The 26,496-nt window shown below is 35.5% G+C and overlaps 1 protein-coding gene across 3 annotated transcripts in view; it reads right to left on the bottom strand.

Moving 5' to 3' along the window:
* HOMER1 (homer scaffold protein 1) overlaps positions 1-26,496 on the bottom strand; it is a 118,736-nt gene that overhangs the window by 40,962 nt on the left and 51,278 nt on the right. For 2 of the 3 annotated variants that reach the window (XM_046666720.1, XM_046666718.1), the window contains one exon: positions 18,671-18,840. In XM_046666720.1, the coding sequence (XP_046522676.1) occupies positions 18,671-18,840 (170 nt within the window). The remainder of the gene's footprint in view (positions 1-18,670; positions 18,841-26,496) is intronic. The other variant, XM_046666719.1, reaches the window with a different exon arrangement.

Here is a 26,496-nt window from a genome sequence, read left to right as displayed (position 1 = left end):
TCTATAGATTCTTTACATTGTCACTACCATGACCTCACATGAGGGCACTAAACACCTAAGTGCTTCAAGGCCAAAGACATGGCCCTCCCTCTGCTCCTTCCTCTCTCTCCTAGGCAGACTTCTATTCTCTGGAAGAACAAGTGATGTGTGGTCCTCACAGAGCTCTCCTCTTCGGATCCAGCTATACCACCACCTCCCCTCTCCCTCTCACTATGATTTCTTCTTTCATGATACTTCTTGTATCAGTAATTATACAGTTACTTAAGTAATTATTTTTCTTACTTCTCCACTTAAGTTTAAACATTATGAGAACAGGGACTTTTTTCTTGTTCTTGATGTATCCACACTGCCTGGCACTCAAATATGTCAAAAAAGTGTAAAGGGAAGTATGAGATCAGAGAGTGCTAAGGAGCCATGGAGATAGCTGGGCTCTCTGGGACTTCCAAAGCACCCCATGGTTCATTCCAGCTCTGCAACATCATGGATCACTACCATACTGCTTCTACATTCTACCGCCTCCCAGAGCTCCTTGACGGCAATCTTACTCACTTGGTCCTGGCACAGAGACATGCTCAATAAATGATTTTGAACAAATCAGTATTAAAACAGACCTATACATGGATAACCGCCAGAAACAGCTGGTCATGCTTAGTCTGACCACTGACTGCTTTTGTGTGTGGCTCACAGTGATTTTACAAATATAACTTGCTAGTTAAATGATTTCTAATCCATGTGATTATATATGTATACACACATATATAAAAACAGTCCACAAAAAAAAAAAAAAAAGATCACTGTGCCTTGCACATGCTCCCAGCCTCTGGACATGTTTTTAGAATCACTGGTTTACAGTAGAGCTACTTCTAACCTCTTTACCTTCAAATAAAATTTAGAATCTACTTTTAAACTATTCAGGGCCTAGACCATATTTTGCAAAACACTTTTGATGCTATTTGCAAGTTTCAACTTGCTGCTCCCAAGAAATGAATTTTTGTTATGAAGTCCCCTTTAGATGCTAAGTTGCCACACCTTTACATACAAATCTGAGAACCCTTAGACAAATGTTCCAAGTGTTTGCTTGTGCCATCATGGTTTTGGAAATATAAAGGTTAGCTCTAAGAAGAATTAAAACCATTAGCCAGCTACTGGGTAAACACATGGATTGTATTCTTAACTATATTACTAGGTCAATAGACTAGAAAGCAAAGAAAATATATAATGTATGAGGTTACTGTGTCCTATACTCATACAAATTACCCAAATCTAAGATTCTCTTTCTTTGCTGGCAGCTATGTAATCAAGAATACTATGACTATACACACACACACAGAAGCATACGCACTAAAGACTGTTAAGATATTTGTCAAAGTAAGTAACTATGAAACGAACATGACCATGTTGACTTTAAATACAGAACACATTCTCAAATGAATTAAATGCCTACAGACCTACCACTTATTGGTGAATTTCAACAACACAGTCAAAGATTCATAATCTATTTTTGTGCCAAATAATGAAGGAATTTTGTCAATTATCATCTTTTTTAAGTTTGGTCTCCACGTGGAGACTTAAATTTTCTTCAAGATAGATTAGGGAAAGAGCAGGACGGAGAAGCAAAGGATTAGAGGCAAGTTCTAATTCTGGTATCTACAGATTTTAGAAAAATTCCCTAACCTCCTTACATCTCAGATTTTTTTACCCAAAAAATGGGGAAATTGTTTTTGTTCTGCTTCTCCTGAGACAATTGTAAAACAAAATGAGTTGAGATAAAACTATAAAAAAATTAAAAATGATAAAAACAGAGGTTTAAATATAAACCCATCTAGGCCCTTTAATGAACAAAATTCCATATACACCACACAATCAAATCTTTAGAAGGACCAAGGATGGTGCGCATAGCCCAGCATTGAGAGTTCTGAACTGAAATAAACTGACTATTACAAGATGACTTCTTCAGGAAGAAAAATAAAGGAAGGAGAACAAAGGTGATCTTCTTCTCAACTGGTATCACTGAACTTCAGCGAATTAAAAGCAAGGAGTATTCTTCCCTGGCCTTTTGGGGTATAAAGCTTTCTTTCAATAAATTAGTCTAGAACTTGTATTAGACTGTGAGGTGTGACTCACAGGTGAGACATCAAACAACACTATCTGAAGCGCTAAATGCCTACCCTATTATTTCCAGGTACAGCAAACTACTACTTATTAAATTCTGACATCTTACTTTCCCAAAGGATAGCATCACAGGCTTCACCAGTTTCCACTGGTTGATGCCATGTTTCAAAGTGAGCCACTACACACAGCAAGTTTCTTTGTCTGCTGTTTATGATTTAATACAGCTAAAATCCAGTCCCAAGTATAGAAGATTTAAATATCCTTATGGGTTTCAATCTATAAGTCCAGTTGTTAGATAGGATTATAGTTCAGAAATTTATCCCATTGTCATAATCCATTCCAGGACATAGGATGTTTTGCTCTTGCCTGTGCTGGTGCTCTCATTTTAAATGAATCTATTGTTGAAAAGTAATAGCTGATGGATTACTTATTTTGAATCCATAGTGCCACCTGAAAGGAATTTGAATAATTTTAATTACAAGTGCACATAATGCAAAACCACAAGACACGATACTTCTTCCTAACGTTCTATTTAAAGATAGAGATGGCTAATTGACTTATGTAATAGGTTCTTTTATGCAGCACAGTAACATTATCAACATTTTTAATGATGATAAACTCAGTACTAAATCTCACGCCCAGCCACATGAGACCACAACAGGACATCTTATTCATTTCCTGGACTAAAGGTAGGCTCACTTGAAGCTAATCAAGAGAAAGGGCCTCAGAAATCATTACTCACCCCTCTCTTACTCAGTAGATGAGGAAGCCAGCTCACAGAGATGAAGTAATTTGCCTAAATGAATACTACAGGTGCCACGGCCAGAATAACCCAAGTTCATCCCTTTATTTTTGAGAGGGATATGATGGTAAGAATGTATTTTATTTTTAGAGACCAACAAAATGATCACAAAACCATTATATTATTCACATTTCCTCTCAGGAAATTATTATCTCCAGAATCAAATCAGGCTCAGGATGCATTCTATAAACTGTTCTCATAATAAAATGGGCACTGAGACAAGACAGTTCTTCTAAGTTTTCAAGATCAGAAAAGCAATACTGTCAAGGTAATGACTAATACCGTTATATTTCATTATTTCTGAAGCACACGTTCACAAACTGTAATACTTTCTTTCTATGATAGATTGGCTGGAAGAGCACACATATTATATTAGATGCTATCATATTTTGGGGGAACAAGAAAGTACTCTTTCTCTAAATTTTTTAATCAAAAATAACTTCTCAGTAGTAGATCCCATTTTTGGTGTTTGAAAAAAAAAACAGTAGGGGATGGAAACCAGGTTGAGAATTATTTTTAAAGGAGTTTTATTTTTACTAATGCTTATATGTAAGATTTTATCAATAATTTAATAATTATCCTCAAACTAGCTCACTGTTTACATAGTTTTTCTCATTATTATGAGGTTAGAATATCCAAAATACTATTCTTGCTGCAGGAATCAAACATATCAGCATTAAACTGGATAAAGAATGATACCCTATGGATCAATTTATATCATTCATATCAATAGTAGATATGAATGTATGCATAAAATGCTTAAATGAGGGCAAATTATGAAACTCTTAAAAGAAGGAGCAATAACAGGGACAAACTGAGCCAAAGAAAGGACTCTTCTATGGTTCCCACCCCTGCACAAGGTAAATGGTTAACAAGCTAAACAACACAAGCAAGTGAATTGTGTGGTGTATATGGCAGGAGGGAGCAGGAGGACCTCTGGGGAAGGGAAGTGTGCAAGGCTCATGTAAAACCAATAAATTTCTTAAAAAGTGAAGCATACACAAACACAACATTCTGATTAAGTGCCATCTTGATCCCAACACACTTAACCGAGGACTATATCCATTCCCTTTTTTAGAGCATATAGAATAAGTTATAAAACAAACATTTAAATAATTTGGTAATTCAGAAAAGAATTTCTAAATTATTTGTTTATGAATACCAGATCATAAACTTGAATCCCTAAATTCACTTTGAATTGATTTATCTTTTGATACTACGACACAGTGAGAACAAAGCAGTGGAAAGCAGACATTTGATAGCAATTTTAAAGCCTCACTCTGGGAGCCATCATCTGACAATTCATGCGCTATATCTAAGCCTTCACTTGCAAAAATTGGGTTGGCTGATTTATGTGAAATAGAAAATGCTATACAATTACTTCCTGGAATGTTATGAAAATGAAATTGTACAAATGAAACCAAATTCTGCAGGCTATCAAGACTTTTCTATGCATGAATTTTAACTCACACTTAAACATTTTCCTTTATGCAAATTTTCTTTCTGATTCTTTTTGCTGTAATATGAAATTAAGTGCTTATCAAATTTCTATTCCTACGGTAATCCTATTTTTAATGAAACTATCACTGAGATTTCACCTCTACCTAATAACACAGAGTTTTATTCAGTTTTTATCAAAGTCTAAATTCTGGGCATCTCGATATGCTTGAACCTTGTTCCAAGATTTTCATTTTTTTCTTTAAATTCTACCTATTTCATTGTATTTTTCATTTTCTATCCATTAGAATTTGATGAGATGGGTTACCTTTTCACTCTCTAAGAAGTATGAATAATTTAAATCTCAACTAAATGAAAAGGGAAACCAGACACTTTTACTTTAGTTTTTCTTTAATGATAATTGTATAAAAGCTCTTGGTTGAAAAGAAATCAATGTAACATTTCATGCAATTAAATTATTTATACAAGGATGCTCATTGATAAATCAAATACAACTTCATTAATCTTCCACTTTAATACACCTAATATCCATTCATAACTATAGGAAAGCACTTGTAAATTCTAAAATAAACAAAAGCTTATGACTATAGAACCTATCAACAAAGAGACAGTCAAGAGTCATTAATTCTAACTCTTCTTAGGAACATTTAAAATTTGCCTCACAACATCCCTGTGAGGTGGGGAGTTAAGTGATCTCATGTGACAACAAAAGAAATGGACCAAGATATGACTACCAGATTACATGGAGGAAAAGGGCTTCGTTTAGTCTTAAAAGAAACGGCATCTATGAACCAGCTCTACTTTGAAGTCCAGGAAAATTAGGTTGCTTATTTTTCACCCTTTTTATCAGGAATAATAGCTATTTGATTCTCAAGAAACAGAAAATTTTTCTTCATCAAGAACTTTTAAGTCTTCTGAAAATTAAGTGGAGAAAGTATAATAGCATTTTGCCAAAGGAACAAAACACCGGACGGCAAGTCAAGCCATTGTTTTCTTCCTCTCATGGAGATGTCTGAAATGCTATCTAGGCATACACAGAAATTCAAACAGGTGAGGACCTTCTTTAAAGGTACTACTTCTCTCGACTCTTCAAACTTAAAACTGTGATGACTGGGTCTTTTTAAACTGTCATGTTTTTCCATGTCAGTTACTCCCTCTCACTCAGGGGCTATTTGCATCTTTTCACTTAAGATAAACTGCAGCTCCTCTTCTTGCGTGAGAAATGGTGACTCCGCTAGGTCCCCAAACTAAAGGTGGTCACAGAAGTCGTATACCAAGGAAAACTGGCCGTCTCGCAGAAGAAAAAACATCCAACTTGGAGAACTGATCTTTACTGACTTTCAAAAAAACTGTCCGGTAGGCATCAGGATGTATGAAAGCAAGGAGTCCAGCTTTTCCACAAAAAGAAAAAACTGTCCGAGTAGAATTGCTTTTTAAAGTGGGACGTGGAAGAAAGGGAAGGGAGTTTATTTAGGTATGTGATTTTCCTTCTTCAATATTTCTGCCCAAGATACTGCTCTCTCTCCAAAAACACCCAAAATGTGACAATATGTGTAGTACTAGTTTGAGGCTTGACACCTGGTAGGTCCTGTGGGTTGTGAGACCTCTTAGATAAAGCACATCTCCCTTCCTCGCTATGGAAGCTAAGACTTTCTGACCATCTGTAATAATGACAGAACAGCTTAGCTACCTCTTTTAAAAGAAGCTGAAAAGGCATGACTACTATACAATAGCAGCATTCCTGGACTCAGAGAGCACCCAATAATGTGGTTCTTCACATAATTTAACAAATTTCTAATATCCATTCTCTATATATCTAGAGAAAAAAACCCTATTGCCAGAGAGGCCTTAGGCGGCCTCTTTAATAGTAACCTAGCTTGTGAGTAAAGCATATCCTAGAAGGATCCAATTACAAAAAACCATTAAGCCAAAGGATTGAATATACTTCCTAAAGACACTTTTATTAACATGCTTATCCATTAACCTCATGTTATAGACTCCAAAGCAGCTATGAAGGAAATCTCTCTTTATAACTATGTCTAAGGTTTCGTATTAAGTATCACAGAGAACTTTCATGGTTGAAAATTAAAAATTAAAAAGAAAAAAAAAGCTTTGGTGCCCCAGGTAAATGAGACTAAAAAAATCTGGCTTAATTTAGCTAGCAACTTAGTTTTCTACTTTGTATGCAGAGGCAGCCTTTAAAATGTCCTACAACATGATTGTAACAGACTTATATTGCTTAAAGGCTAACGTACAAGTGCTGAAAACTCTTCTAGACTATACACATCCCAAACACAACCCCTCTGTGATAAACTAGGTAGAACCCCGTTGACATAAAACAAGTATTGATCACATAATTGATCATTTAAGATAATCATCAGCTAACATTTCTATAATGCTATAAGTAAAAATACATGATGAGTCTTTTCTAGAGTAATAATTACACTAGAAATCAGTTACGTGAAATGAGTAACTTTTTTTTTTAAAGATTGGCACCTGAGCTAACATCTGTTGCTAACTTCTCTTTCTTTCTTTTCTTCTTCTTCTCCCCAAGGCCCCCCAGTACATAGTTGTATATTCTAGTTGTCAGTGCCTCTGGTTGTGCTATGTGGAAGGCCACCTCAGCGTGGCTTGAATAACTTTTAATATGTATATATTTATTCATATTTACTAAGAACATGCTTTATAGTCAATGAAATAATGCTACAATTAATCCAGTATCATTCTTTAAAGAATATTTACATGCTTTCTCTTTTTAAAAAGGGCATATTTTTATTATTTCCCTTTAATTAAAAAAACACTGATAAAAAAGTTAACTGCATCACTTACAAAATCAGATAAAGAAGTAAATGTACCCCCATTCCCACAGTCTATTAAAAGCTGCTTCACATATTTTGGACAAATAAAAAGTTAGAAAACTGGAAGGTTCCACATTTTTAGAATGGAAAACTGAGGCCTAGTGGTGAGCTTTTAAAAAATAGTGACAGTTTTATAAGAAGAATTCTTCCTCTCAGTTGAGTTCTTTTTTCCTTTAAAATAAATATCAATTACCTTTTAAGAAGTAAACATAAGGAAAGCATATTGCTATATTTGTCAGAGCACAGATTCCTAAAACTACCAATTAAAGGGAGGAACTAAGTAACCAATCAGAATAAATATTAATGGAAAAAACACTAAAAAACTAGGAATATAGGGGAACTTTTTCAACCTGATAAAGAGCATCCACAAAAACCCACAGCTAATATCATACTTAATAGTGAAAGACTGAAAGCTTTCCTTACTAAGATCAGGAACAAGATAATGATGTCCACGCTTGTCACTTCTATCCAGAATTGTACTGGACATTCTAAACAGGGCAATCAGTCAAGAAAATGAAACAAAAGGCATCCAGATTGGAAAGGAAGAAGTAAAATTATCTCCATTTGCAGATGACATAATTTTGTATATAGAAAATCCTAAGGAAGCTACTAAAAAATTATTAAAACTGATAAATGAATTTAGCAAGTTTACAAGATATAAGATCGCTATGCAAAAATCAATTGTATTTCTATATACTAGCAATAAAGAATAAGAAAACAATTCCATTAATAACAGCATGAAAAAGAAAGAAATACTTGGAAATAAATTCAACAAAAGAACTATAAAACATACTCTGAAAACTAAACAACACTGTTGAAAGAAATTAAGGAAGAGCTAAATAAATGGGAAAACATCCCACGTTCCTGGATTGATATATCTAACATTGTTAAATGGCCGTCCAAATTGTTCTACAGATTCAATGTAATCCCTATCAGAATCCCCAATGGCTTCTTTGCAGAAATTTACAAGCTGAGCCTACAATTGTGGAAATTCTAGGGACTCAGAACAGTTGAAACAACCTTGAAAAGGAAGAACAAAGTTGGAGGACTCGCATCCCCAATTTCAAAACTTACTATAAAGCTGTGATAATAAAGGCAGTGTGGTACTGGCATAAGGAAAGACAGATCAGTGGGATAGAATTAAGAGCTCAGAAATAAACCCTCACCGTTACAGCCAACTGGTTTTTGACAAGGATGTCCATAGGAAAAGAACAGTCTTTTCAACAAATGGTGCTAGGACAGCTGGATATCCACATGCAAAAGAATGAAGTCAGGCCTCTATCTCACATTATATACAAAAATTAACTCAAAATGGATCAGACCTAAATGTTAGACCTAAAACTATCAAACTCTCAAAAGATTAAATTGGACTTAATTAAAATTAAAAACTTTTGTGTTGCAAAGGACACCATCAAGGTGAAAAGGCAACTCAGAATTGGAGAAAATATCTGCCAATCATTTATCTGATAAGGGGTTTATATCCAGAATATACATGCATGTATTCTTAATGATAGGGATATGATTTGAGAAATGCATTGTTAGGCAATTCTGTAGATCTGTGAACATCAGAGTGTACTTACACAAACTTAGATGGTACAGCCTACTACACACCTGGGCTATATGGTGCTAATCTTATGGGATCATTGGTGTACATGCGGTTTGTCATTGACTGAAACATTGTTATGCGGTGCATGACTGTATAAAGAATTACAACACAACAGCAAAGAGAGAAACAATCCAATTAAGAATGGGCAAAGGATCTGAGTAGCCATTTCTTCAAAGAAGATATACAGGTGGCCAAGAAACATAGGAAAAGATGCTCAACATCATTAGCCATCAGAGAAATTTAAATCAAAATCTCAATGAGATACCACTTCACACCAACTAGGATGGCTATAATCAAAAAGATAGATAATAACAAGTGTTGATGATGATATGGAAAATCAAAAAGACAGATAATAACAAGTGTTGATGATGATGTTATACACTGCTGGTAGAAATGTAAAACAGTGCAGCTGCTTCGCAAAAACAGTTTGGCAGTTCCTCCAAAAGTTAAACACAGAGTTACCATATGACTCTGCAATTCCACTCCTAGGTACATACCTAGAGAACTGAAAACGTATGTCCACACAAAAACTCATACACAAATGTTCATAGCAGCATTATTCATAATAGCAGTGGAGCTTTCAAAAACTGGAAACAACCCAAATATCTATCAACTGACGAGTGCATTAATAAAATGTGGTATATCCATACAATGGAATATTACTTGGTCATAAAATGAAATGAACTATTGATACATTGTATGGCATGGATGAACCTTGAAAACACATGCTAAGTGAAAGAATCCAGTCACAAAAGGCCACATATTGTATGGTTCCATTTATATGTAATGTCCAGAACAGGCAAATCTACAGAGATAGAAAGATTAGTGGTTGCCTAGGATTGGAGGAGGCAGGCAGTGTGTGAAGGGAAAGGGAATTGACTGCTAATGAGGACAGGGTTTTTGGGGAGGTGATGAAATATTCTAAAACTGATTGTGGTGATGGTTGTACAACTATGTGAACACACTAAAAACCACTGAATTGCACACTTTAAATAGGTGAATTGTTTAGTACATGAATTATATCTCAACAAAGCTGTTATTAAAAATATTAATGGGAATATTAATAGCTAAGTGGATCTTGTTAGAATCAAAAAGGTAAACTAATTATTCTTCCTATTGGTATCTTTGTTAGCCCTGCCTAGTACATGGTATATGTTTTTGATGCTAATGATCAAGTTGCACCAACTTATTTACCCCTTTCTGTCATCTCAGTAACAACAAAAGCATATACATTTATTGGCTCAAAAATTTATTCATTATCTATTACATATCTAAATGGCTAGAAACTATATGGGATACCAAGCAATTCAAGTCAACCAGGCTTAGCCCAGAAGCTAAGAATCTAGGAGGGGAGTTTAGCAAGTAATGATAAATATGTGTTGAACAATGATACAAATTGATACGATAAGTATCTGAAACATGATACAGAAAACAAACTCTTGAGTTTAGCTGGAGAGCTGCCTTAACCAGGATGGACTCCAATCATCACCACCTCTGGAGACCTCTCTGATCTAATCGAGCCATTAGCAAGCAGTAATGCTGAATACCTCTTCTCTGGACCTGCTTCCACTTCTGTAAAATGAAGTGCCTGGACTATGTAACAGCAAAAGTTCCTTCTATCTCCAAAACCCTAATATCAATGTTTACACTTCAATTTAGGCCAGAGTCATCAAAATTAACTGTTTTGTCTAACACTGGCTATATGGCCAAGCTAAACTGTCAGTGGAAAATAAGAAACTTATAGCAAACAAATAAAAGTAAAATGTACATTCATTTCAACTGTTTAGTCCTTTTACAGACTCTACAAGGAAGGTGGTCACTGAAGCTGGAGTATTTTCAATACACTTCAGTGAATTAATTGTCAGCTCATTTCCACATGAAGTGTGAGGCTAATGTGTCATCCCAGGAACAAAGAGCTGGCCCCAATCTTTACTTCTGCCAATTGTACACAGCAGAATTCTCAATTTAAAAAAATCTATAGTCTTTAAATTCATTTCTTTGAGTCAATAATAAGCACTTGGGCTGACCTTCAAAAGAGATGAAATTTTCAAAAATACATTTTGCTTATATTGGTTTTAAAAATAGAAAATATAGGGGGCTGGCCCCGTGGCCGAGTGGTTAAGTTTGTGCACTCTGCTTTGGCGGCCCAGGGTTTCGTCGGTTTGGATCTGGGTGCGGACATGGCACTGCCCATCAAGCCACGCTGAGGCAGCGTCCCACATGCCACAACTAGAAGGACCCACAATTAAAAATACACAACTATGTACCGGGGGGCTTTGGGGAGAAAAAGGAAAAATAAAATCCTAAAAAAAAAAAAATAATAAAAAATATAAATTATTGTCTAATTTCACAGAAAATACATCATTGAATCACTCTGCACTGTTATTTAAGTAAGGGATAAATTATTCTATTACAACGAAAATGCACATTTTAGCATCTTTTACATTATTTAGGTGCTTAAGAACATTGTATTTTGGGTTTTAAAAAAAATTTTTTTTAAAGATTGGCACCTGAGCTAACAACTGTTGTCAATCTTCTTTTTTTTCTTCTTCTGCTTTTTCTCCCCAAATTCCCCCAGTACATAGCTGTATATTTTAGTTGTGGGTCCTTCTAGTCGTGGCATGTGGGACGCTGCCTCAGTGTGGCCTGACTAGTGGTGCCATATCCACGCCCAGGATGCGAACCAGTGAAACCCTGGGCCACCAAAGCAGAGTGTGCGAACTTAACCACTCAGCAACAGGGCCGGCCCCCCATTGTTCACTAAATACTATCTTTAAAATTTCTTCATGCAAACCAGGAAATTTTGAAGAAAATTAGAATAGATCAGTTAAACTCAAGTAAAGTTTGACAAGAGTGACTGGTGTTCAATGAATATAACAAGTTTCATATTTTAGCTTTAAGGTCTCACGAACCTGTAGGTGTAACTTTAGCTAACTGAAGCAGTAAACCAAGGGCACTCAGCACATGAACTCTATTTCTGTGAGGGAAACTGGTTCACTCATATGTTTCTGAAAGTCCATCATGGCAAGCACCAGGGATATAAATAAATAAAACACAGTCCCTGCCCCAGGAGAGACTGAGAAGTTAATGTTAACCTCTATACATCAGTTTGGAGGCAACAGGGACTTAACAGAAGACAGAGAATTCAGTCTGAGGCATGAGAGAAAGCTCACTGGAGGAGAGGATGCCGGAGATTACAGGATATGGAGGGGGTGACCAGTTGGTGGTCAAGTGAGAGGCAGAGGTGGGATGGGAGGAAGTATGGAGTGAGTGAGTGAGTGTATGTGTACACAGCCACAAAGAGAAGGGAAAACACTCCAAAAACAGGACAGCAAAGACTTGCAGATGAGCAATAGCACGGTTGCTTGGTTGTATGTGGAGGACTAAAAGCATCTGGAGTAACTTACAGGAGCACAAGGTGACGAGGTTGGGGAGGGCTCATATGATGACCATGGATCGGTCTACATACATGCCACCGAATTTAAGGAGGAAAGTGACGTGGTCAGATTTTTGTGTTTGAGAGAACTAATAACACCTATCATAATAATATGTCACCAAAAAGGAAATATTCAGGATTCTAAATCTGCAAATCATATCCTCCCAAATACTCGAAGAGTTCATAAGGGTATTACAACAACAGATATCATTAGCTGGGAATTCGCTTAAAATCCTTATGTTAGGCTAAACCATATGTTAATCACAAAGATTCCTTTTGAAAGTCTGGACTAGAAACCAGATGGGTCATCTAGTCCCCATCTCTCTGTTTGGCCTTATTTTTTAAAAACTTTACTACCTTCAGATGAACCTTGCACACTCCACTTTACCACAGACCTCACAATTCCTTACTGTCACCTAAACCGCAAATTCCACACATTTATGTGGTTTGCTTGACCTCTGCCTACATTTCCACCTTGATCTTGTCCCTTACCACTCTAAGAAGAGGATAAAAAGCCAAATCCAAAGGAAGAACATTTTTCCCTAAGTCCAACAGCAGAACTGTCCATATCACACATCTCTCTTCCAAAGGAATCCCCACTACGGTCTGATAAGAACAGAAATGGAGGGAAAAAAGGAATTTTTAAAAGCCCTCTAGAGGGAAGAGATCATAATTAATCTAGGGTGGATCTGTTCCATTGTGAACGCCCACACTTCTAACTCCAGCTTGAAAATAGAAGCTAACAATCACTAGGGAGGGACTGGTGAACATTCTTTCCCATTAATCACAAAGGTAAGGCAGAGGGGGAGAAGAATCGACTAATCCCTGCTGGAGGCAGGTTAGCAATGTCTTTATCTCATGAATAGCATGTTTCTTCTGCAAATAACCTACATTAAGTGATAATACCTGAAAAAATGCTTCAGCAAATTTTTACACGTTCTTGAAAATCTTTTAGAATACATTAGAGGGAAATAAAGGTTAGTTCTTTAAAAATTCAAGATAGGAAATTTAAGTGTAGTTATTTAGAAATCTAATAAACACTACTAGTCACTAAACTGTATTTTTTATTGCATCTTATTTAAAAATACGTAAGTTGCTTCTCACTTGCCAGAGAATGCAGAACTGTAAATATTATCAAATTACTGTAGCACTTCTTATAAAATGCTATCTGTTCACAATTACGGTATCAGAAATTCTGACATCTCTAAATTGTTGTGTTATAATCTCTCACAAACTGTCTTGGCCCTCAAATTAATTTTTAAAACCTAATCTAATTTCTGAGGATCAACAGTGGAAGAATGATAATATTTAAGTCAATTTTAACTGTAACAATAAAGGGAATTCTACAACTTGAACTTTTCATCTGCAATTATATCAATGATAAAGCGCTTCCTGTGAGAACAAGTCCCAGCGTTATACACACAGTTTTATCCAAACAACAGTTATCCACAGAAATTATTTCTATTTTGGTTCATAATTATAATCTCACAAGTTTTGCTTGCCGTCTATAAAAAAGGGAGACAGATGGCACAGCTGTGGACAGTGTAGTATGCAGAGCTCTTAAGAGTCATTCACTTTTTTCCTGTTTGTACCATCTTTGAAGTACAAACTGTATTTGATTCAAGATAAAACTTTTCGTTTTTTGCATTTTAACATGTAAGTAAAACGGTGTATAAAATTACCAATGAAATTTAATTTTTGAGATTGTACAAAAATCTCTACTCGGTTTTAAAGTAGTAGCTTTCTGAAACTCTGCTAATGAAGAAGTTAATCTACAAAATACAAATGGAATGAAGCCACCTAGATTTCATAAATTTTGGTAAAATTGTAGTTACAGTGATTTAAAGCAAAATCAGTATACTAAAGAGTAACGTTTCTGCATACATCCTTTAATGAAGATCTGTTGGAAACACATGAAGTGGCAGAAACATCGCTTTAACAGTACAGAAGATACATGCAGTACCGCCAAAATGCATAAATTCTAGCAGCACCATAAGAATACATTACCTAACATTAGAAGAATTTAAATATAATCAGTGCTCAAAAGAGCCTATATTCCGTTAAGATAATCAAACTATTAAAATTTATTGGCATAAAAATAGCTTCATGAACTACTAATGTATATATATGTTCTGAACTCTCAAAAATATGACAACAGCAGTTATTTATCAATATATTTACTGTTATCTAAGGATCATAAATTTACAATGAACACAAGCTTTAGTTTTCAGTATTATATTTCAGTATTACATTCTTACAGCACCAGAGTACTATAAAATTAACTATTTCCAATAGAATTTTAATAGTTTTAAATCCTAAAAAAAAATCCTAGAATTTATTAAGAAATAACAAGTAAATCCCAGAATTCCATACAGCTGATGCTATGAAGCAAACAATTCCTCCTTGGAATGACAGGACAAAACCTTCCCCCATATGTATAAGCTAGTGTATTAGTATATAGTACTTTACTCAGCGTATAGCTAATCTAACACTATGGGCTCAAAGGATAACCTGAACACTTCAGTGGGTCAGAGTGTACACCTGCTCAGTCCCAAAAGGATATTATCGCTTAAAAAATAATTTTTTAAGATAAAATAGCAATTTTAATAAAACTTAATAAATTTCCCCAAAGAAATTAGTAAACATTTCCTCCCTATTTTACACATGCCTAAACTTTTAAAAGCATTTAAATAAATACACTAAAAAAGTATCAATTTATTGAAACTATTCAATGAGAATGTTTTTGTGTAGTTTATGTCAAGGACATAAAACGGTACTATAGCCCTTGATTAAGGAGTATTGAGCAACCCATATATTTTAAAATTTAGTTCAGCAGTATTAATTAAAAGTCAAAGAAAAGAGTAAGTAATTCAAGGTAACTCTATAATGCCACTGAATTAAATATAAAAAGTTGTACTAGTTTAGTAGACAGGTTTTAAAAAGTTCAAAAGTAATTTTAAAAAACTATTTGTAGATGACATTTTGATGCCTGGGATTTGCTTCAAAAATTATACAAAAGTGGAAGAGTGGGTAAAAATGAAACAAGATTGGCCACTTTTTCATAACTGTTGAAGCTGGTCACATGTTCATGGGAGTTCATTAGAGTATTCCCTTCCCATATACATCTGGAAATTGTATAAGTTCAGAGACTAACAAAAAAATCTTGCTTCTCTTTAAAGTTAAGTAATACTTTTTAAAAATAAACAAAACTTAGAGTAAAGAACAAACACACATTACTAAAATTTTCGGGACCAAATGAAAATCAGGGCCTTCTTTTGGTATGTTGATTAATGAATTCATGAGATTTAGGCATAAAATGTGAATTTTAAGAAGAGCACAAATTGGCTTGCTAAGTAGCTATTACTACAATCAACTCTTAATTAACTTGACTGACTAGGTCACTGTTCTGTATCCTTCCATCTTTTTTTTTTAAACACATACACATTCTAGTGATTTTTGCTCCTTATTTAGCAGTAAAATGGTATCAACCAGAATAGAGAAATTTGGCAAAATATTTTGTTGCTATTTATTCTTTTCTGTTGAAATAAATACTAAGGAAGAAAGACAAAATAATAGTCTAAATAAGCCTTTAAAAACAGATTTTAGCTGTCTTCCTTTGCCATGAAAAAATAATAGCGCATCAAGTTTAAATACTTCTGAGTACCAGACTTAAATAAAGATTATTTTAACATTCTCTCTGTTTCTAACGCATGACACACTGATCTTATTTCTACATAGGTCTCCTAGGATAGGAACACTCATTAACTTCCTAACACGATAACATGCTCGTGTTGGGGATTTGACTAAAATGCATTGTTATCTAAATGGCAGAACATACTAGGGTCAAAAGAGCTGAGTTCTAGTTCCCAAGTTGTTAGGAATGAATCGCATATGTGACCTAGGACAACTCACCTAACCTCTGGGATTTAGTATCCCCATGTGCCAAAGGCATATGCTTTCAAACTCTGCCATTTTACACCATAATATGGATACACACACATAAATACGGATATTACTGAAAAGAAGTTTCTACTCTTAATGTGAGTTTTGCTTTCACGTTTCCTATTTGGTTTTATTACATTTCATTTTTCAGAATGCCATGAATAACCTAAGCTGATTTCAAACTACTACAGTTTGGCAAATTCTGGATTACACCATCTTTGAGGTCTCTTCTAACCCTGATATTTTTGGATTCTAACATTAGCTGTAAAATACTTAATCTTCTATCTCAGGTAGAAGTCTTGATTTCAGTTGTTACCAGGTGAATAGTGATTAATAATGATTAACGTAAAATCAAAACAAGTTCAGAGAATAAGTCTCCTGAAACCCCGTAGCTCTGGTATTTGTAAAATAAGAAAGCTATACAACTATGTAATGCATTTAACATAATTAAAACCTTAAATTGATCTATTCAGTTTTATTTTCAGAACTCAAATATCTCTATGGCTAACCTATAGATTTAGATTACATTTTATATTTAGATTTTGACCAGTAGTCAAAGAAGCAATACCTTGAAACCAAAGTAAGTAACTCCTATTAGACTCCCAAGAACTGAAAAAAATCAAGGGAGATGACCAATCCCAGTTAGTAACTCTAGATACTAAGGTTTAGCAAAACAATAAACATTCAGAAAATTTTAGATGCATAAAGTAAACTAGAAGTAGCTTCTACAAATGTTAAATAAAAAAGTTCTTCTTTCTTTTTTTTTCTTTTTTAAAGATTGGCAACTGAGCTAACAACTGTTGCCAATTTATTTATTTATTTTTCTTCTTCTTCTCCCCAAAGTCCCCCAACACACAGCTGTATATTCTAGTTGTGAGTGCCTCTGGTTCTGCTATGTGAGACGCCACCTCAGCATGGCCTGACGAGGGGTGCCATGTCTGTGGCCAGGATTTGAACCAATGAAACCCTGGGCTGCTGAAGCGGAACGTGCAAACTTAACCACTCGGCCACGGGGCTGGTCCCCAAAAGTTCTCATTTCTAAATGCTGCAGTATTCAACGACACGGCTCACTTCAGCGTTAACCAAAGAAATCAAGTTTATGATTATGTTTGGTGCAGTTAAGACTATCAAATGGATATGTTAAATATAATTTAATAGGAAGGAATTTTTTTCTTCCCTCAACATGAATAACATTTTTAAAAACTGCATAGTAACCACATTGCTCTTTAATTGTAATTGTATAGCTGAGAAACATGTATGTTTTACAAATCAATGTGAACATATAGTCTTCAGATCAGAGGAACTAAAATTTTCACGTGCCAGTCATTTTTATAACTATAGAAACGAGAATATGCTTGTACAGCAATAGTTAAAGCCTGATCTCCATGATAATTCCAAATACGTCTACTACTTTACACAAAATTATTAGCACTTTTAGGAACAAATTAGAACAGCCTCACAGTCAAATAGTTTTCCCTCATGCATGCCTAATAAACCTCAACTAACTTCTTCTTCCTCAGCCTCACCATCAGGTCCCTCAGAATCAGTCTCTAGTATGTTTAATCCTGTGCCCCTAACATCCAACCAACACAATCAAAATTAAAATTCTCATGAAAAAGAGTTTACAATATCTCACTTCACAATTCTTCTGAATATACTGAAGAATTTGATTTTTTTAAAAATTGGTGCCAAAAAGAGAAGCACAAACAAAAACTGTTTTCATGATTTTAATTAAAACCACCTAGTCAAAAGTTTTCAAAGAAGGCTAAAACTTAAGATAGTGACTGATAGGTATTTGCTTACATTTGCAATACTGCAATTTAATAGACCTCTTTACATCCTAAAAATATCACAGCCAATAATTAAGGCAACTGGTTGGAACACATTTAAGGATAAATTATATCTTTTTAAGCTATCAAATTCTTTTAAAATTCAGAAGCATGTGAAGATTTATCTCCTGTTAGCTGGTGTGCAAAAATAAATCTGACAATAACATTAATAGGTTCTTGCTACAAGTTACCCCAATAACGTGTTTCCTTCTGTGAAATCTTAAGGTGAGATCACCTCTAAGAGTATGGGAAAGCTCAATTTCAGAACAGGAAATCTATTTTTTTAAAAAAATTTATAACCCTCAAGAACATACATGAAAATGGAAACCAGCTTTAGCAAAGGGGGACTTTTAGGGCCCGTGTTAAAAAATAAATAGAAGAGATTTACAATAATATATTGTTTCACTAAAAAATGATTTGTCCTTTAATTAGCTCAATAGCCCTTTTTCTACAGATAAAGGAAATGGTCACTCCTGTCCATCTAGGCAACTATCAACTATAAATTACTAAAATTTTTCTGAGGTTAACAGAAACAGTTAAAAAAAAAGTCTGACCTAGAATTTTCACTCAGAGTTGTAACATTACAAGATTTATCTGAAAACAAGTTTCCACATTTAGACATCTTACTTAATCATGATGGTTGAATTGAATCTGTACCTATGTGAAAATGGCAACGCATTCTGAGTTGGTTCAGCCCTTGGCTCTGAGTTCTGTGTCACATCAGGTGTTCTTTCATCATCCGTCCCATTGATACTTTCTGGTGTTAAAGGTGACTGAAGATCCCCACCTGCTGATTCCTAAGAAACAAAGTGGGGTGGAGATAAAAAAAAAAAAGAAAGTGTTATACTCCTGTTAAAACACACAAGATCACCTTAAAGTTAAAACTGACTCTGATGTATGTTGACTTTTGAACTATGGTTATATTTCAATTGAAATTTGAGTCAAAGACTTAAAAAATGAAGTTTGAAGGAGAAAATTTTTTAAAGCAAAGCAACTCATAAGAAAACTAACTGAAACAATACAATTTAGAAATGTAAACATAAGGGCCGGCCCCGTGGCATAGCAGTTAAGTTCATGCGCTCCACTTTGGCAGCCCAGGGGTTTGCCAGTTCACATCCTGGGCACAGACCTACATACTGCTCATCAAGCCATGCTGAGGTGGGGTCCCACAGAGAAGAACTAGAAGGACCTACAACTAGGATATACAACTATGTCTGGGGCTTTGGGGAGAGGAGAAAAACAAAAAAGAGAGGAAGATTGGCAACAGATGTTAGCTCAGGGCCAATATTCCTAAAAAAAAAAGAAAAGAAAAGAAAAAGAAATGTAAACATAACACAATTTAGAAACGTAGTTTCAAAGAGCTGAAAAACTTTTGGGTTTAGATAAGCAATTAATTTGTTAGAATAAAAGATATTCAAAGAATCACTTGAGAAGAAAAAGATGGCATAAAAATGCAAGATGTGATTCTGTTTGGGAGGCTGGGAGGGCAAAGGGGAGAATGAAATCTTCAACAAGTCTTAATTTTTTTAATCTGCTCTATTTTTCACTTCCTGGAGTTATTTGCAAAGCAGCCAGAAATACCTCCATAACATATTATACATAATGACGTTAGTATATTTCAGCTTTTCTCACCTGCTACTCATAATAAAATTATTTTTCTTCACAAAATTTCTGGTCTTACTTCTATCAAGGTAAATTTAATTTATCCCTCTGGAAAATAAATGAAACTGAAAATGAAGCCCAACCTGACACTTATTCTTGCGACTGCCATCATCGAATTATCTAAATTTGCTATAGAAACCAGAAAGAGGAGTCATTCGATAAACCTGTTAGCCAGGGAGATCCAGCACCAGCCTGCTACAGAGCAGCTTGGGGGACTCCTTGTGATCTCTGGGCAACAGAACTTCACAACTGAAGTATTAGGCTATGTGAGGGAAGAAAATGAAAACATCAGTGTCCAACATGGGAGTGGTTAGGTATGGTCATTATTTGTCAACTTAAAGGAATACACGGGGGCCAGCCCCACAGCCTTGTGGTTAAAAGCTCCACGTGCTCTGCTTTGATGGCCCATGGTTTGTGGGTTTGGCTCCCAGGTACAGACCTGCTCCACTCATTGGCCTTGCTGTGGAGGCATCACACACACAAAATAGACAAAGACTGGCTCAAGGCTAATCTTCCTCAAGTGGAAAAAAAAAAAGTGGAAGACTGGCAACAGATGTTAGCTCAGAATCTTCCTCACCAAAAAAAAAAAAAAAAAAAGAATAGGGGCCAGCCCGGTGGCGCAGCGGTTAAGTTCGCACATTCCGCTTCTCGGTGGCCCGGGGTTCGCTGGTTCGGATCCCGGGTGCGGACATGGCATTGCTTGGCAGCCATGTTGTGGTAGGCGTCCCACGTATAAACTAGAGGAAGATGGGCACAGATGTTAGCTCAGAGCCAGGCTTTCTCAGCAAAAAGAGGAGGACTGGCAGTAGTTAGCTGAGGGCTAATCTTCCTCCAAAAAAAAAAAAAAACAAGATTTCCTCAAATAAAAAACAAGATGAATATGTGTAATACAGGAAAATGCTTATAGTTAGGGAAAAAGAGTACATAAGGAGATATGTAGATTATGATAATTTATATACTTCACATAAAAAATACTGCACATAAAGAAATGTGGAAAATAACATAGTGAGACTAACTTTCTTTTTGGGGCTTCTGGTTTTACATAGCTGCATGTATTTTATTTCACATTTAAATATTTTAACTAATAGACTATAATACTATAAATTATACAAGCTATCAAAGATCAAAAGGCTACTTTCTGGATGGCACATTATCACTTAACTATTTTTCAATTATTAATGGAACCTGTATGTGACCTTTAATTTCATTCTTTTAAAATCTTTCTCCTAAATCCTCTTTGTTTCTATTAACTGACAGTCAATGCATGAATACAGTTATAGTATAATGTGACAACATAAGATTGTTTTAGGGGCTGGCCCGGTGGCACAGTGGTTAAGTTTGTGCACGGCACTTTGGTGGCCCAGGGTTTGCAGGTTTGGATCCCAGGTGTGGACATCGCATGGCTCATCAAGCCACACTGTGGCAGCATCCCACATAAAACAGAGGAAGATAGCTGCAGATGTTAGCTCAGCAACAATCTTCCTCACAAAAGAAAAAGAAAAAAAACCAGTTTTACAACAAAGTCAAATCCTACTAAGTGAATAATGGGAACAGTATTCAAAGTGACTACTTCTAGGTCAACTATGGGCCTTATCAATTAGCCAGAAAAAGTTTAAGCAGCCAGCAAGAAACCAGGAAGTTATCATCTGTGGTTCCAATAAATCAGCACTATTATTCTCCAAGAAAGATCAAAATAAACTAAAATAATCACGGTTGACTGTCCAATCAGCTAAACAGTAAGTTGGGCAAGACCCGATCCAGTGGAAATGATAACAGAAACAAATTACCCTGTTAACCTGAAAGGGCATACATTTTGTGTTATTTTCTAAACATTCAACTTTAGCTATTCCTAAAAAGAAAAACCACCTCATATAAAACCAATAATTTATATCTTTAAATCAAACATTAAAATAAAAAGCATGGAGGTATATCTAATAGACTACAAACTTTTGAAAAAGAAGGATAATTTCTCTTTAGAAAAAGATTCCTAAGCTAATATGGCTAGCCATTTCTATAGTAAATGCTTAAGGAAAAAAAATCAAGTAGTACCTTCTTTGATACGTGTGTGTGTGTATATGTGTCTGTAGATATGTATAACAATATTGATAAGAAAAGTGAAAAACAAAATATAAATAAAAATTGAGATTTCATGAACTTCCATCACCCTTACATCATTATTCTTAGAAAATAAAACCACTCACATCTCACTTCCTTTCTGGGAAACTCGCCCCAAACCAAAAAATAATTTTAAAAGGAAAAATGATAGTCAAATTGAAAAAAAATTTTTTTTGCATATTAAAATCTGAGAATGTATCAAGGAAGCCAAAACTAACATGCGACAATATTATAAAAAAGGAGCCTGAGCACAGATGTAGGATTCAGGAAGTGCTTCTTAAGAATTCTCTCTACTCATTTATGAAGTGGCAAGAAAGCAAAAAAAAAAAAAACCCAGAAATATTCTGAATCATATGAAAAAGAAATGAGCTTGGCCCTCGCTCCAGGCCGGGCCTTCAGGGTGCGATCACCAACCCACTCTCAGGTGTACGTGATACAGAAGGAGGGTGGGATGTCAAGGGTTAGCTCTACTTAAAGGAAAAAAACCCAGGAAATTGCAGACAAGTAATTATTGGTATGACTTATGTAAGAAAGATAACATGGAATTCCAATCAAAAGATTCAAATTCAAAGAAAAGGCATCAGCTTTAAATCAAAATATTGGTGAATAAATGAAACATAGTATCATTGAATTTTAATTTATAAATTGAAAAGAATCTTTTTTCAAAAAATTCTTTACATTACCTGACTTTTTGGATTAACTCTTCAGCTACTAGTTTTGCCTCCAACAATAAGGGGGCTTGTGCTGTACAACCTCCTATCCTCCCAACCTATCCCTCTCTCTTTCTACCTGCTCTTCAACTTCATCAATATTTACAATCTCTGGGCCCTCTGCTACTATGCTATTTTGTCACGCTCAACCTGGCTTTATTTCTCTCCATGCTCAGCCTACACCAGAAAGCCAATCACCTTAATTATATTCTCTCTAGCATCATCCCAGTCTGGGGGCTTCCTGACCTTCCACAAACCCCATCTTACCAATTTCCAATTGTGTATCAATCAAACCATCATTCTCTATTCTTACGTGCCCAAGCTACCAAGTACTATGGGAGAAAATATCATTAAATATGCTGATTAGTGTCATGAAAATAATTTTGGGCTCTGACTTCAATTATGCTCTTGAAGTGCCCAGTAATCTTTATTTTACTTACCCCCATTTGACTCTTTTTCTTTGCCTAACAGCTGCTCCAGACCTCCGTTCAAGCCTTCTCTCTCTCCAGTTGTCCTTCCTCCCAGTGAATACCTAACTCTTCCTTCAGAGAAAATTGAAATAAACTGGCATACACTTCCTCAATCTCTCTCCTATCTGTATCTGAATCCATTTTTATCCTTTCCTCCTGTCTCAGATGAATAAGTGGCTAATTTGTTTCCATCTTCCCCCCTCATAATATTACCTTCTGTACAATGCTCCCCTTCTAGTCTTCTCTTTCCTTCACTGACTCCTTCCTTACATTTAGAAACATGTTCAAGTCACCCACACACATACATTCTAGAAAAGAAAAATTCTTAGCTCCACATCCTCCTGAGATTATCATGCTAACTCTTTTTCTCCTCACACAGGAGAAACAAATATTGTTACCTTATTCTCACTACCAAACATTTTGGTCTCAAGGTAGCCTAAAGTCAAAAACTCTTCACGTTGCCCTTCCTTCACCAAGAATCCACCTATAATTACCAGTGAACTCCGGTTTGTTAGGTTCAAAGTCCTCTTAACCCCCATCCCTTTGGAACTCTGTCTCTGACACGGCCAAATCATTGTCTCCAACTTAAAATGCTCTTCTCTTCTGAGCTAACCTTCTCTGCTCGTTCATTTCCTACCTCCTCTCATTGTCTTCCCCTATATCTCCCTCAAATTTCTCAAGTGACAATCTTTAAGTGCAAATTTTTGACCCTTGTCTCTCCTCTCTTTCCATTCTATTTTCCTTCTGGATGATATCTTTCTCACCTACAGCTTTAACGACTACTCATTTGTTGATGGCTCTTGAGGCTTAGCTCCAATTCCAAATTCCTAAGTACCCACAGGACACGTCCACCTGGATGTACCATTAGGATACAAATTCAATATCTGAAGTGGAAATCCTCTTCTGAAGTCCATGCTACAAGCCAAGAACAGAAGTTTCAAAAACATCTAACTCCTCCTTTACTACCGTCTCTCACCCTCACTATTCCCTCACTTTCTGCATTTCCTCCAAGTTCAGTCCATTTCACCATTGTTATGCCTATTCCCTTCTCTCTATTCTCGTGGCCGAGATTCCAAGGCAGGCTCCAGACCTACATCATAGGCATTAGCATATTACATTGTCATAATGTCACGTTAATAATGACATTACCATTATCATACTTACTCCTCCAACAGTCCTATGAGGTAAGTAATATAATGCTCCTGTGACAGATGTATAGACAGATTTGGGTTAAGCAATTTTCCCAAGATCACACAGTAACAGAAAAAGGACTTATGTCTAAGTTTGTCTGACTTGAAAACCCATACTCTTTTTTTTATCTATCTCTCCATTTATTTAGGGCTTCTTTAATTTCTCTCAACAAAGTTCTGTAGTTTTCAATATATAGGTAGTGCAGATATTTTTCTAAACTTATTCCTAATTTTAAAAAAAAATTTTATTCAGGTCATAACAGTTTATAACATTGTGAAATTTCAGTTGTACATTATTATTTGTCCGTCACCATATAAATGTGCCCCTTTACCCCTTATGCCCACCCCCAACCCCCTTCTCCTCTGGTAACCACTAATCTGTTTTCTTTGTCCATGTATTTGCTTATCTTCCACAGGAGTGAAATCACGTGGTGAAAAGCCCATACTCTTAACAGTTTGTAATACCTCCTCAGCTAAAAACAAAAGCTATGACCAATGGAGTGTCTGCTATTATCGATTATCCCATTTAACCTCCTGATCCTCTTTGCTGACTTCCTGAGTAATATTCTATTCTTCAGGCAGAGTGTTAATTTACCAGAATGGGTTAAACCAGTGAGAATCAAGCTCTGCTCTCTAGCTGCGTGGCATCGGAGTGGTTACAGGAGTCATGCATTTCAAGCTAAATCAGAAATATTAAAGATATCTGTAAGGCACTGCCACAAAAACGGGAAAGGGAGGAAAGAGAAATGAAGGGAAATATTTTTTTTGGTACTATTTCTCTGGCTGCTGTACATTAAATTAATAGTCACACTTTAAATGTTCTGAAAAGATAAATTAAGGTCAGTATATTCTGACTCTCAAATACTGATGAAGTTAAGACATTTCTTTATTATAACCTTACATTTCACAGCATTTTCCAACTAAAAACATCTTGGATGTATTCCTTTGATGAAAGTAAAGACTTAAAGACATTCCCTTCACCAAAGAGGAGCATGTATTTCAGCAGCATTGTAATAGTTCATGGCCAATTAAACAAAAACAAGTTACAATTAGAGAAAAAGCAACTAAGTATAATGGCAAAGTGTAACCCATTACAGTTTTATTGGAGTCCTCTGAGTATTCGCTTACTGAATGTGCTGTAGCATACTCTTGTAACACTAGAATCATTCACCTGAGGAATTGGAACTCCTAACATGTACTGGTACGAAATTATAAATAGGCTTTTGCTTAAGAGTAGCACTACACTATGATAGCACTTATGGAAGACAGATTCAAGGAAAGTTTCAAAATGATTACGTTATTCCAGGTCACTGCAAGCGACACAGGAGGTATAATGGAGTGTTGGCTTCAATCCAGAGCACACCTTTAGTCTATGGGGAAAAACGTACTTTAAGGATAACTAACAGAGCTCTCCTTTCCTGTAAAACAAAATAAAACATAACTCTTTCTAAAGGTAGGGTTTACCAAATAGAGTTGGGTGCCAGGGGTAGAGAGGAAGGTAAAGAGCAAAAAATTTTCTAAAATGTTCCAATCATTTGGCTAGTCACTAAATTCAAGGCAATTCCTACTTATTTCCTCAAAAAAGTTTTATGCAAATCTGCTACTATTGACACTATTCCAGAGAAACCTTTGTAACATTTGATCTCTCCTTTTCATAAAAGCTCCTGATTACACTTCGAAAACAATTACTATAGAGAAGAACCCAGCACAAAGCTGAACCCCATTCTTAAGATGACAATTGAAATAAATTTCAGAAGAGCCTGTTATTGAAAACCTGAAAATAATTGGCATTCTACATGAATCATAATACATACATTAAAACCTCTGTAAAAGTACTGAAATGTAACTATTTAATGAACTTTACTTGGAGATATAATTAATTTCCAACTGAAGAAAGATTATGATGGACAAATAACAGGTATTTACTCATTTGTTAAAGGAAAAATTGACATTTGCATAAAACCTATAACCTTTGGGTCTCAGTGCTGAGCATAAAGTAAGATGTCCCAACTGTCAGATTTAAGCACACCTTAAAATCAAGGAGAACAAACCGTATTGTTAATTTTTTTTTATTTTCTATATATTATGATGTTCTGACATCTTAAAAAGCCTTTCTGGCTAGTCAATTCTTAGAGGTGGCAAGGGCTAAGGTGGGAGTATGCCTCTGATATGACACTAACCAATCGAGAGCGAGATCTCCTCTATCTGGCCTGAGCGTGGAGACCATATTCCTCTGCCTTAATCATCCCAGGGCCAGGTACCAGGCAACTAGAGACCACCTCTATAGTTTAGAGCCCACCAAAATT

This window comes from Equus quagga, chromosome 7, assembly GCF_021613505.1.
Source record: "Equus quagga isolate Etosha38 chromosome 7, UCLA_HA_Equagga_1.0, whole genome shotgun sequence".
NCBI lineage: Eukaryota > Metazoa > Chordata > Mammalia > Perissodactyla > Equidae > Equus > Equus quagga.
Note: the sequence above shows the minus strand (reverse complement) of the source record. Positions and strands in the feature narration are given on the sequence as shown.